At 39.1% G+C, this 13,103-nt stretch overlaps 1 protein-coding gene across 1 annotated transcript; it reads left to right on the top strand.

The window, feature by feature from the left end:
- The first annotated feature begins 4,305 nt into the window (after positions 1-4,305).
- LOC116250942 (uncharacterized) lies at positions 4,306-12,716 on the top strand. Its single transcript, XM_031624944.2, has 9 exons — positions 4,306-4,562; positions 6,335-6,383; positions 7,670-7,758; positions 7,861-7,917; positions 9,023-9,085; positions 9,174-9,239; positions 10,129-10,215; positions 11,537-11,630; positions 11,695-12,716. Exons 1-9 carry the CDS (start codon positions 4,458-4,460, stop codon positions 12,246-12,248), a joined length of 1,164 nt encoding a protein of 387 aa, XP_031480804.1. The 5' UTR covers positions 4,306-4,457; the 3' UTR covers positions 12,249-12,716.
- Positions 12,717-13,103: the final 387 nt, after the last annotated feature.

Below are 13,103 nucleotides of genomic sequence, written 5' to 3'. Positions count from 1 at the left end.
AACATGACCATCTTATTAATATTTGGACCTCATTTATAACTTCTTTCTATCTGTTTGGAAGGAAAATGATTAGCCCTCACATGACTCAGGTTCAGGCTAATGGCTGGTAAAAGGTCAGTTGTTGGTTCAAACCATATGAACATTAATTTTGGGGTTCACAGCGGCTTTACGATTTGGGTAGAAAGTAGGATACCCATCAAATAAGGTGCAGTGTAACCATTATTTGTAGTCCAGAAAAATAGTACCCACCGAAATCAAATTGATGACTGAGCTTTTATTGACCCACCAATGTTACGTTGTTTAGAACTGTTGCAGACTACCTTTGGAGTTACTACCGCTAGAGTTGCATCTCTGGTATGAAATTTTCAAGCATAAAGGCGGTTTTCATATTTGTAATATTTCACCCTGCCTTCAGGATTCTCTAAGTGTGGGCAACCTGGAGTTATAGAAAGAGGAATATTTATCATGGACCATAGTAGCATACAGGGTGGAGCTAAGGGGGGCCTGCATAGGCCCTGGGCCCATCTTAACTTTTAAAAAATACATATGTAAATTTAAAAAAATATTTGTGTTATATAAAAAGTTTAAAAATGATATTTCGACCAGTGTGAAAATTTAGAAACTTTAATTAAGTTTTTTTCATGAAAAATTTCTCCCTCCGCCCCTGATAGCATATGTAAATGTTGTAAAATTAATGTTGTACAGCTGTCATGTATGTATTTTCTTTTGTACAATTTTTTTCAAATTCTATCGAAGAAGTTCGCTTTCTCTCCACTCCTTTCGTCTTTTATATTCCTGATTCTCTTTGCTCCGATCGTAACAGCTCTTTATAAACCTTCCTCGGAAGGTCACATCCACATAGGAGAAAATTATACCAAATTGCCAGGAGCATTTGAAGCTGATTTATAACGTTGATCACCTTCATGGGTGTCTGCGTCCTTCAAAAAACAAGCAGATAGGTCACAGAGCTTGTTTGGAGAACATCCTCAAAACAAAGCTGTTTTGAAAACATCCATTTTATGGAGAAAATAGTCCTTTAATCATTTTCGAAAAATTGGCATGCTTGTTTCCATGACATATATCAAACACATTTTTTTTTATGAATAACTTAGAGATCAGGTTACACAATTAGTGGTAGAGCTAGAAAATTTTCGCCGAGGGGCACTAGCTGATCTATTGCTTAGGAGAATGAGTGATTGCAGGATACTGACTCATGTCTGGTGTGGGCACTACATGCGGCTGTACCTAGCTGAACCTAGGTCCAGCTTAATCACAATGCAAGATTAGATTTGGAGGGCTGACATAGGCAGTGGCTCATGCCAGTCACACAGTAGCTCCGTTTCTATATTCAATTCCTTAAATTAAAAAAAAAATCTCAACATGACAATCTGGTTTTAATGTTACCCAAACACTCCAAAAGAGCTGTTTTTGTAGTGTCATCCAAACACTACCTTTGTTTCTTCAATTTGAATAGAAAATCCGTGACATGGGTTGAGAGATATTGTCGCTTGCCTTACACTGCGGCGCGCGAACTTGGTCAAAAGGTTTTAGAGAAACATGATTTAGAAAGGAAAAACTTCCTCAATGAAACCCAAAACACTCAGATATAAAATAGCCCCTAAGGAATGAAGCAGGGTCGGCAGATCAAGGGTCTAAAGACTTGTGGATTTGGAAGTTTGAAATTGCGGTGGTATGGCCTTAGACCTTCAGTCATGAGATTGGGTGTCTTGGGAGACTCGACCCCATGTTTGACTCATGCATTGTGCAGTATAAACATAATATCTCAGAAGTTCATTTTAAGACATCCACATTTTGTCCATCCATCCATTGATCAAACACGTCCCCCAAGTGGCACGGATCAATTTATAGTTTATTTCCATTCCATGCGCTTAGAACAAAAAAAGCAGAATAAAGATAAAGCGAATAAAAACAAAGCAACATTATACAGTGTCGAGCAATTATTAGTTGGAGAAGGGACGGGACGGCCCATGCTGCCGACACTTCTAAAGAAGATAAACGGGAAATATGAGCAACAATCGTGGACAGACGTAGCTCTCCCCATTCTTATGGCACTAATAAGTAAGGAAATTGAGCAAGTGTAGGAGGATTGGAAAGCTTTGTCTGTGGCAGAGATGAGTGGACAGAAGGACTGCTGGTGAGCAGTCATGTAGTGAGCCCCGTATAGTCCTTGATTGGGAATGGATCCTCTTTTGTTTTGTTATTGTTGGTGAATTGACTGAGTATATTCAATTCAATCAGTGCAATTTTCCTGAGTAAGTTCAGGGCCGATTCAATTAGTTAGGGAAAGGGAGGAGGTTGGCTTTGCATCCAAACATTTAAAAAACCTGATTTTTGATATAAAATAATCAGATTTTGCATTGAAAACCTGATTTTGGGATGTTATCCAAGCAACCCCTAAAACTAGGTTTTTCAAAATCTCAGTTTGGAAAAACTCAAGGACCTGAAAAATATGCTCTCTCGGTTTCAGTCCCCATGCAAGAGTGTGTTTCTGGTATGCCATCCAAACATCAAAACCAATTTTTAATAAAAACTATTTTTTTTAAAAAAAAAACGTTGTTATGATAAAACACCGATTTTAAAGACTGTAATCTAAACCTTACCTAAGGATCTAACACCTATGCATCTTTCCGTTTCAACCTTTTCATTTTTGCTGCTACCTTATAGACTTTTAGTTCGTTTTAGCTTTCCCGGGCCTAGTGATAAATCACTAGATTGTATCATTTCAAGAAGCCAAACGCTATCATGCTTTGCAGTAGCGACCACCCGACAACTGATAGATACCATTTGGGATCCAGCGAAACTTAATTTCGAAACCCCAATCCATATTTTTTCTGCTCAACCTCTCTTCTTTTGATCTGAAACCGGACTGAGGCTGAGTTTCATTTTCTTTTTTATATTTTTTTTAATTGAAGGAAGGCTTCAAGGAGCATAGCACAGCTGGTCGAAACTGGAACCGTATAGACTGTGTATTTCCTTTTCAATTTCTATGGGCACGACTCTCCTGCACCATTAAGAGTGGAGTGTGCTCCATCAAGTTAAAGGTGGTCCGCTCCACACTTGCACTTAAGGATCCTAAGGGGTCTCATCTGGTGGTGGATAACCTCCCGCTCACCCGAAAAGAGTTAAAACCCGAAAAGAGTTAAAAATAAAGACAAAAATATTTAAACAAATAGAAGATTAATTGCCATGGTGAACTTTAATCTTTTGTTTGGTGAAGTATCTCCCAACACTTCGATCGTATATCGGATGTCACAACTCCAAGACCAACCAAGATCTGTCGCCTCCCGTAGACAGTAGCAGAGCTAAAAAGTTTTTGCTTCTAAACATTTTAGATCTTTAGAAATTCTTCAACTACATAGTAGAATACTGAGAAAGGATATTAACCAGCAGTTGCTATGGGCCATGCATCAGAAGGGTGTTTGCATTAGAAGGGTGTTTCTCGACGTCTCTCACCCTGTGACAATGTGATATGAAGAAGTTACGATGAGAACTTTGTTGGACTGATGTGGGCAATTGCCCACAGCAGCCAACAAGTTTGTTGCTCCCTCCACTTCTTGCCCCATATCTCAAACGCAATGAATGATGCGATGCTAGATTACCCATTGTTTGTTGATGGATGAAAGTGGAGGGAGCAACAAATAATGAAAGGGGTAATGCTCTCTCTCAAACAAATAGTCACTAAAATGACATTAGACACGCTGTTTTATAGTGCGACGACAGTTTGTAATGGATTTAACGACAATTTACAGTTGTTTAGCGATGATTTTTTTTTTTTTTTTTAATTTGTAACAATCTATCCGGTACTTAGGTAATGTGAACTGCAATTAGTAGCTCATATACACCTTGAATGCATATATTACACAAAAGCAATGCACATATATTAAACAATTTAGTTCAGAATACGGGGCTAGCGATTACCTTTAACTTAATTTGATCTTAGATCTTATGGTTTTGAAATCCGTAAATTTAGTACGCGACGCATTTTTCTGGTCAAAAAACTAAAATGAAGATCTTAAGGGCGGAATTGTCCTATGGTTTTTATTTGATAGTGACCAATTTTGTTAAATCCAAGTTTTAGCATCGAAAGACGAAAGTAATCAAGCACCCGTCCCATTGCCTCTTAAGTACTAATTACCCACTAATCAATATGGTTTTCTAATTTTCTAAAGTTTAAGATGATTTTAGAATTTGGAAAAATAAGGATACAAGTCGACGCAAGGTCACGAGTAATGTACCCAATGTTTGGCAACGCTGAGGGCGGCCATATATATGCCGTGGGTAGGAGGATTCGCCACTTTGGTTGCGTTTCCATACTCGGGTACTCGAGACGAGCAGAGGATCACGTCTCACTACACTTCCGCCGCGGGGGTGGTGTCTGAACGTGGGACGAAAAGAAGAGCGGGAGTGGGTCGTGACAGCTATCGACCGGCGACCTGATGACGACTCGAATCGCTCCAGGCGTCGGAGCGAACCTTCTCGGCCAGCACTCCGCCGAGAGAAACCAGGACGCCACCGCCTATGTCGGAAATCTCGACGCCCAGGTATCTCCTCCTCGGTATTGGCGTTTTCTAGGGCATCGAAGAAGTCTACGGATTTTATGATTCTAATTCTTTGGATCCTTAGACAGTTACTCTATATTGGTAACTAACCATTAAGGAGCTGTAACCAACCACCCCTCCCCCTCCTTCTCCCTCTCTCTCTCTCTCTCTCTCGCTAGATATTGCAGTTTTGATATGCGAAGAATAGTGTTCATGCGTTTCTCGGCTTTCAGTATGAAGAATGTTTGTTCGGCGAACATACGACATCTTTCCGCTGTTGTAGATTGATAGATAGTAACTTAGAGAGCTCATTTTGTGTTTGTTGATCCTCTTGCCCTTTACCAAGTTTCGTGTTGATTTTAAACTATCACGATACTTTCACATGGTATGTCTTACGAGCTTCTTCTTTTGAGGGTATTAAAAACTTGAATGTTGCTCTTTGTGTTGTTGTGATCTGTTGCACGTTAATTCGTGGAGAATGTAGAGAGGTTAGAGGAAATTGTAAGGAGCAAACAGGGAAATACAGGTGAACTCGCTATACGGCACCAATAGCTTTTGTGTTTCTTATTGAGTTATGTTGTGGATGGATTTTGATGAGACATCAAATGCTCTATTTTAAGCCTAAACCTCAGAATTCTTGATAAACTTGGTGAATGTGATTTTGCCAGATAACATAACCAAAATGTTATGGTTGTTTTTCTTTCTAGTAAGGGAGGGATGGGAAACCTTGGGCTGTCTGGTGACCTTGTTAACTGTGATGAACCAACAAGATTTTTATAGGACACTGAGCTCTAAATTTATGATGATATTTTTCTCAAAATAAACTGTTCTCAGGTCGTTGCATTCCCTTGCATGTTAATTTAAATAATTAAATCACAAAACATTTCCTCCTAAAAAATTTTGAATGTTACTACTCGGGTTTTGGGAGGTGTGATAGAGACTTTAATTTTCAAAAGTTGCAGTCTATGCCTTCCACTGGCTAATGTTGATTGAAGCTGCAGCTTGTCAGCTTCATGTAACTTCCATATTGAAAATGAGGATTATCATTACTAAAGAAGAAAACTATAAATTGTACATGAGCCATAGATGGGGTTTTCAATAATTGCCTGGATTTTATTCACGTTTTTACTCTTTCATAAACTATATATCCAGTAAAATGTAGGCATGATGTTAGAAGTATTTGTCATATTACCTCCTTAGAGAAAAGTAACACTCAACCTTGTAACTAGTTGCAGAGGAGGTATAGCAAGAGAGTGAACAGTAAAGAAAAACACGGTACATGATTACTCACCCTGAACCAATGTCTGAACATGAGGTTGACATGCCCCAAGCCCTTGCTTCATGCTCAAGTTCCTCCTTGAGTACCGCTGAATGATAGAATGAGTTGCATCAATTACTGGAGGCACTTGGTCAACAAATTCCTTCAGGTTTGCCTTTAGACTTTAATCCATAAAACCCACAAGAATGACTAATTGCCAGATAAATCGAACCCTAAAGAGAAAAGCATGAATCTAGGTCCTGCAGATTGAATTGGCATACTAGTTTGACCCAACTCAACCATGTTCCATACTGATGTAAAAATTCCAAGTACCATGTGCTTGATGTCTATTAAAATTTATTTTGATAAAGACTATTAGGTTTGCCTACCTGGCTCTTTAGGCCACACAAAACTTTTATGCATATTTTATTGAACAATGAGTGGTTCCTTTAATTGTTCAGTGTTTACCATTCTCATTTTGGTGGCTTTTAATCATGGACTTTGTATTGATTTGCAGGTCACAGAAGAGTTACTCTGGGAGCTATTTGTTCAAGCAGGACCAGTTGGTATGTTTATCTGTGTTCACTTTGTAACACCCCAAAAATTTAGTCTCGTATTGAAGATTGTGATGAATCTTCAAACGTTTATAAAGAGGGTTATTAAATAGATGGTTGTTCTGGTTTCTAATTTTTTTGGGGTTGGAGCCGAAACTGTTAGGGGGTGGGTTGGGATCCGTTGAACCAGGGGCCCAAGCCTAGAAGTGGGTCGAATTGTTACAGTGGTACTAGAGCCGGTTCAACACTCGGATCTAGGGTCCCATATGCGCGGAGGCATGTGCCTTAAGGCGGGTGGATTGTAGCACCCCAAAAATTTAGTCTCGTATTAAACATTGTGAGAGATCTTCAAGGGCTTATAAAGGGGGTTATTAAATAGATGGTTGTCTTGGTTCCTAGCCTTTTTGGGGTTGGAGCCGAAACTGTTAGAGGGCGGGTTGAGATCCGTTGAACCATTGGCCCGAGCCTAAAAGTGGGTCGGATTGTTACACACTTGAAAAGCTTGTGTGGGTTAATACTATATTCGGTGAATACAAATAGTCTGTGTGTTCATAACTTCATGGGCATTGATTTGTTTACTAACATGTAAAAATTAGGAAAGTACTTACACAGGTTCCATACGTTTGGTTGTTTCTCTAGCTCGGTAATTGGAAGTTATAGGAATTATATGGTTATGAGTTATGACTGAGGTTTTATTAGTAATTATAATTCTTGTTTCATGCTCTGGTGTTTCTTTTTGTTTCCTGGTTTGTATCTCATCACCATCATCAATCATCTTTATTAGTTCCTTTTATTATTTTGTTCAATTGTTCTTTCATCATTTTACTTGCTTTGTCTATCGGAAAGTCACACGAGCAATCATATTAGCAATGTAAGACAACAATAGGACCTAGGCAACAACTTAATTTATGCACAAAGCATTATTTACTTTGACGAGCTGTAATACTGATAGGGGAATTGAACACTGCCTGTTGCAACTTGCAAGTCGTCTATAAGCTACCAATGATGCGAGTTTTTTTTTAAATTTTGTTTGATATATTGAGGTGGTAGTCCGGATTTTTTGTAACCTATACTCAGATCATTAGCTGTTTGTCTATGTCAAAGCTGTAATATTTCCCATGTGCAACTTGGTCTTATATGTATCTTCAGTGATTGGTTGGTGTTGTGATTATTCTGGTAGTCCTAGACATGTAAACAACTGAAGATTAATTTCCTTTGGGTCATGGCATAGACAACTAGAATCTCTCTATTCAAAATGTGTGTTCTCATTTAAGTGCGCTATCTATTTTGCATTTCAGTCAATGTCTATGTACCAAAGGATCGAGTTACGAACCTTCACCAAGGATATGGATTTGTGGAGTTCCGTCATGAAGAAGATGCTGATTATGTAAGAAACATTGCTGATGCTGTGGCTTGTCCTTAGTTGGTTCATTTGCACTTTTGGATTCATCATGTGTTTATCTAAATTTAGTTCTCGTGGTGAATGCAGGCCATAAAGATTTTAAACATGATCAAACTTTATGGGAAGCCAATTCGTGTTAATAAGGTGCTAATTGGTCTCATATTTATACTGGTCTTACCATTTGCTACTTCATCCACTCAATGAACTGCTGCATGTAGGACAGCACCATCTGTTCCTAATTTCCATGTTAGATTAACTTAACCAAAAATTCCATATTTTTTCATTTTCCTCTATTGATTCTAGTGTTGGATTTCATATTAACAGATCATGTTATTTACAAGACTGCAATCATGTTGGGACGTAGAGCCAAGCAGAATAAATATATAACCTTTGGGAAAGCAATTAACTAATCTGTTCTTCATTCATTGGTAATGCCCATTCAAGAGTGATCTTGAAAATGTTATCATCCAAATAAAAAAATCATGAAAAATTATGCAGGTGTGCTTTATGACATAATTGGGAAACAAATGTGAAAAAATTCTGTTTTGACTGATATTAGGTGATCAGTTTTATTAGTGACAAAATTTATACACCTACAGTCATGTGGAGCTGGTGTTCCCAGTGTGACACTATCTGCATGTCGAATAAGTACAAGAGCGGCTTACCTTTACTGCTTTTAATGACATGGCTGGGTCCTCACTTTGGGTATTAGTGCTTTATGCAGTCTTGTTCTTCTTTTTTTAAGGACTGAATTACTATAATTTCATGATTTCCTTTTCATATCTGAGTATGGTTTTCTTTCCACTGTTTTTTCCCATTTCTTTTTCATGGGTTTTTATGGACTTATGTAACTTCTCTGGTTTTCTTTTACTGACTCTTATTCTGACAGTATATTTCTTTCTTTGGACCACAATCTCCTTAGCTTATTACTTGTGATGATCAACATATTATCTGCAGTACTTTGAGACTGTACAATGGATGTAATGTATATTGTAAAACTCATAACATTCTTGTTTTGTAACTCATAGCTGTCTGGTCCATTATAATTTATGGTTTGGTTATGTTTCATGAATGTCTTCACATATACCAGAAATAAAGAAAGAAAGAAAGAAAGTAAAAAGATGAGATCAAATTTAAATACTTAACTTTTGGTTAATTCTAATGATAATTCTTCAGAAAGATAGCTGATGACGTGAAGGCTTGAATGTGAACAATTTGGGCTCTTACAGTGTTTTTGGCTTCATTTCAGGCTTCTCAAGACAAGAAGAGTTTGGATGTTGGGGCAAATCTTTTTGTAGGAAACCTTGATCCGGTTAGAGTCAGCAATGGATATTCTGCTTTTTTTTTTTTGGCTAAATTATTCTGTCTAAGCGTAGGAAATCTTCCTTTGATATTTACAGGATGTGGATGAAAAGCTTCTCTATGATACTTTTAGTGCATTTGGAGTTATCGTCACAAATCCAAAGGTTTTTACTGCTGCCTATTGTGATGTCCTTAATTATACTGCTATAGATTTATTCTCTTCCTTCAGTGTATGGTAAACTTCTCATTTGGTGTTATTTTCTTCTCAAATCACAATGAACTTAGTCAAAGTGCATTCAAGCTTATGTCACACCTTTTTTGTTTCAGCATTCTTTGATGGCGCACTTGCACTTTTTTGGGGCATGTTTCCTTTTTGTGTGTGTGTGTGTTGGGAAGGGGGGGGGTGAGGAGAATGGTGTGTGTACTCTTATTTCTTCAGAATGCTTGGGTGTGGGAATTGTAGATTATTTCTTCCTGTGGACCTTGCAGCGTCCTGTCTGGTTTCAGTGGGACATACTGGTGATCGACAATGTGCTAAGTTTTAAGCAGCTGCATTGGCTACCGACAGACGACCAGCTGATTCTTAGGTGTTTGACAATGCAGAACACATCTGCATGGTCAAGCTTGCAGAAACTGACAAAAGTACCTTTTCCAGTATCTCTAGATCACATGCTCATACACATTTCTCTCTCTCTCTCTCTTTCTGTGTGTGTCTCTTGCGTGTGTGCGTTTTCATTTGTGTGTAGGTCTATAGCATGTGCCTAACATTTATTTAGGCAATGATACAGTGAACAAGTGAAAAAGAACAAGAAATCATATATATGTATATGAATGCATGTGAATTTGATGCACCACTTTGTGTTCTTTTGGTTTTTATGTAAGAGGCAGGGAATATTTCTTGTGGTGTCTGAACTTCTCATTGAGTAAATAAAAAAGGCATGTTTCTGGTAGAAATGTCAATGTTTGTAATGCATTATGGGCATGTGAGTGATGATTTTTCATTACATCTCTAAAATGTGTCTCTCAGTGAAAACAATGTGTTCTCTCTTGCAGATAATGAGAGATCCAGAGACTGGTAATTCACGTGGTTTTGGTTTCATAAGCTATGATTCCTTTGAATCATCAGATGCTGCTATCGAGGTACTTTTCTTAGAACCTTTTGGTAATTCAACTTTTGTAGGTACTTTGTGAGATGCTTCAACAAGTAGCTTCATTTCTCAATTTTTTTTCCCTCTTTGTTTTGCAGAAAACCAATTAGTAACTAGTAATGCTGAAGTTTTCTTTAATCTATTCATCTCATATACCCAAGTACAGAAATTTCAACTGTTTTTGAAGTTCGAGTCATGGACTTCAAGATCAATAACGGTCTAGTCAATAAACCTAAGGCACCATCCATTCGTTGGGTTTCTATGTTCCTGAAAGCACATGCATGAGCAAGGATTGCAATTTCCTGTATAATTCTGGGTTTCTGGGTAAATGAACACATTGTGGTTCTTGTTTATACAAATACATTCATATTGCAGGCGAGGAGGCTTAGCTGTACATATTAGAGCCTACAGATGGAGGTTTCTTTGAAGGAACAGTGCTCTTCTCTCTCTCTCTCTCTCTCCCGCTCTCTCTTTTGTCTCCAATGGAGAAAACTCACTTTGTAGTTTAGAACTGCCAGAATTTGCTGGTGCAGAGTATCCTTCATCTAATTATCCTGAATCTCCTTTCCTCACTTATCCCATCCATTGCCTACCATACTGGCCTCACATGAAGGAGCAGTTGCCATGGCTGTTGGACTCTGACCTCCTTTACTTCCAGCTGACTCATCTGATCCATGTCTGTGGAGCTCTTATTCTGAAAGCTAGGAAGTTATCATAGTAGGGTGCTGATGTTGCCTATCAGAACTAAGACTATATCACAAAATTCAGCTAATTTCTGTGAAACTCTGGATAAGGAATTGGGTTTATCATCAAGTTACTGCATGCAGTGAAATGTTAACTGAAAACTAGAAACCAAGAAAAAATATCCTATGATACATCATTTACTCTTTTGCTTGAGAGGTTGTGGACATAAATTTTTCTCCGACTGTAGCTCACTGACAAGTAAAAGATGTTAAGTTAAAAGTTCACCTGGAGCTCACCTGGTTAACCTTGAGCAGCTTGAACTTCAACGGCCTGTAACCAGTTCATTTTGCTCTGATTTTTCTGTGTGATTGAAAAAGTAGCATGATTCTGGCATAGTTTCTTTGATACTTATTACCTGGTTGCTAGTTTCTTCGGTGAAGTTCAAATCAGCTACTTTTTGCTTGACGTTTTTTGTAGTTCGTCATCTTTTGCTTCTTATGGAATTTCTACTTTCATCAGTGAACTCGTGTGTGTGTGTGTGCATGTGTGCATGCTTTCATCATGTGAATCTGGTAATTTGATCAACTTACCCTAATTTCTTCTCACATTTTGAATCTTACTATGTGTAGGCAATGAATGGTCAGTATCTATGCAATCGACAAATCAGTGTGTCATATGCATATAAGAAGGACACTAAAGGAGAGCGCCATGGCACCCCTGCAGGTTAGCTACTTTACTTTTTTATTCATTAGAATCTTTTATATCCCTAATTTTGGACAAAATGCAGAAAGAGTACTGGCTGCAAGCAACCCTGCTGCTCAAAGGAACAGACCGCATACTCTGTTCGCAAGTGGCCCTCCCACACTTCCAAACAGTGCCCAAGCCAATGGTACCATCAACACTGGAATGCCACCTCGGCCATTTGTTAATGGTTCAGTCCTGCCTGGGCAAATGCCAGCCATTCGTCCGCCTCCTCCACCACCACCACAAGGTGCAGGTTTCCCACCACCAATGCATTCACTTGGTGCACCAGCTTGGCCAGGTCAGGTTCCACAGCAAGGCCAAACAATGCCACCGCCAGGAATGATGGCACCCCCGCACCAATTCAGGCCCCCTCTAAGACCTCCGCCTCCTAATATGCCACCACCTCCGCATGGGATGATGCCTGGACAACAGCACCTGCTAGGAGTTGTGCCACCTCCTGTGTGGCGGCCTGTGCCACCACCACAAGTTCCTGGTAGGCCATTGCCTCCACCTCAGATGTCTATGCCACCACCACCTCCACCACATATGCCGCCACCACCGCCTCCACCAACTGCAGCATCGGCTACTCCTACTTGACAATGACAACGCATTCACGATTCCTCTGCTAAATATACGTACGTCCAGTTCGTGTTTTAAGAGTTCCAGTTGTGCTTCATCCAGGCGGGTGCGGTTTAGTTTTTGTTATGTTATTCTACAGAAAAAATTTACTGTGAGCACTTTTAGTTCGAGGACACTGGAACATTGCAGGGCTTTGCAATTACCGATGGTCCCTCTAGGTCGGCTAATTTTAGTTAATAGCTTGTGTACGTCGTCTTGAAACTGTTGAGATAACTAGGATGCGTTACTGATAATCTCCCTTAAAAATCTTAAGGATTTGCTCATCCAGCAACTGGAGTGCAATGCTTTTGCTTTTTGCGAGGCCAGTGTTGTTTCATGCTTGAATTAGTGTAAAAATTATTGTAAGCTTGGTTCATGATGGGGAGGAGGATATGTTGCATCTTATTAACTGAAATATTTCAATGGCTGCTGGTACTTGATTTGAGAGGGAGACATCTACCAACTTATGTAATCGACGCGGTCTCAGCAACATATGGAATGCATGGGCTGAAGGCATCCCATTATATGAACTTGCCAATTATGAACGTAAGGTTTAGATTCTTGTTAGCGTGAACGATGGCCGTATGTTGCGATCTAGGCAATTTAACTACTAACGAGGTGTCCCGTCCTTTCTGCAACGAAAACATCGCGTGTTCTCACAGCAAGACATCTTGTAAAGACATCTTGTATAGACCAGGTTTTCAGATTTTTGTCCTTCAAAAGTTATTGCGTGATGGCAAATTTTGCGTCGTTTTTGCAACGAAAGCTCAGCAAGACTTATTGTATGGACGAGGGTTTCAGATTTTTGTCCTTCAAAAGTTAGTTGCGCGATGA

This window comes from Nymphaea colorata, chromosome 3, assembly GCF_008831285.2.
Source record: "Nymphaea colorata isolate Beijing-Zhang1983 chromosome 3, ASM883128v2, whole genome shotgun sequence".
NCBI classification, from domain to species: Eukaryota; Viridiplantae; Streptophyta; class Magnoliopsida; order Nymphaeales; family Nymphaeaceae; genus Nymphaea; species Nymphaea colorata.
Note: the sequence above shows the minus strand (reverse complement) of the source record. Positions and strands in the feature narration are given on the sequence as shown.

What these genes read in the sequence shown, in the direction of transcription:
- LOC116250942 (XM_031624944.2), top strand. Translation starts at nt 4,458, where the DNA reads ATGACGACTCGAATCGCTCCAGGCGTCGGAGCGAACCTTCTCGGCCAG. An exon ending in ATGAAGAAGATGCTGATTAT is followed by an intron (nt 7,759 to 7,860) that starts GTAAGAAACATT and finishes TGGTGAATGCAG; the next exon opens with GCCATAAAGATTTTAAACAT. An exon ending in TTGTAGGAAACCTTGATCCG is followed by an intron (nt 9,086 to 9,173) that starts GTTAGAGTCAGC and finishes TGATATTTACAG; the next exon opens with GATGTGGATGAAAAGCTTCT.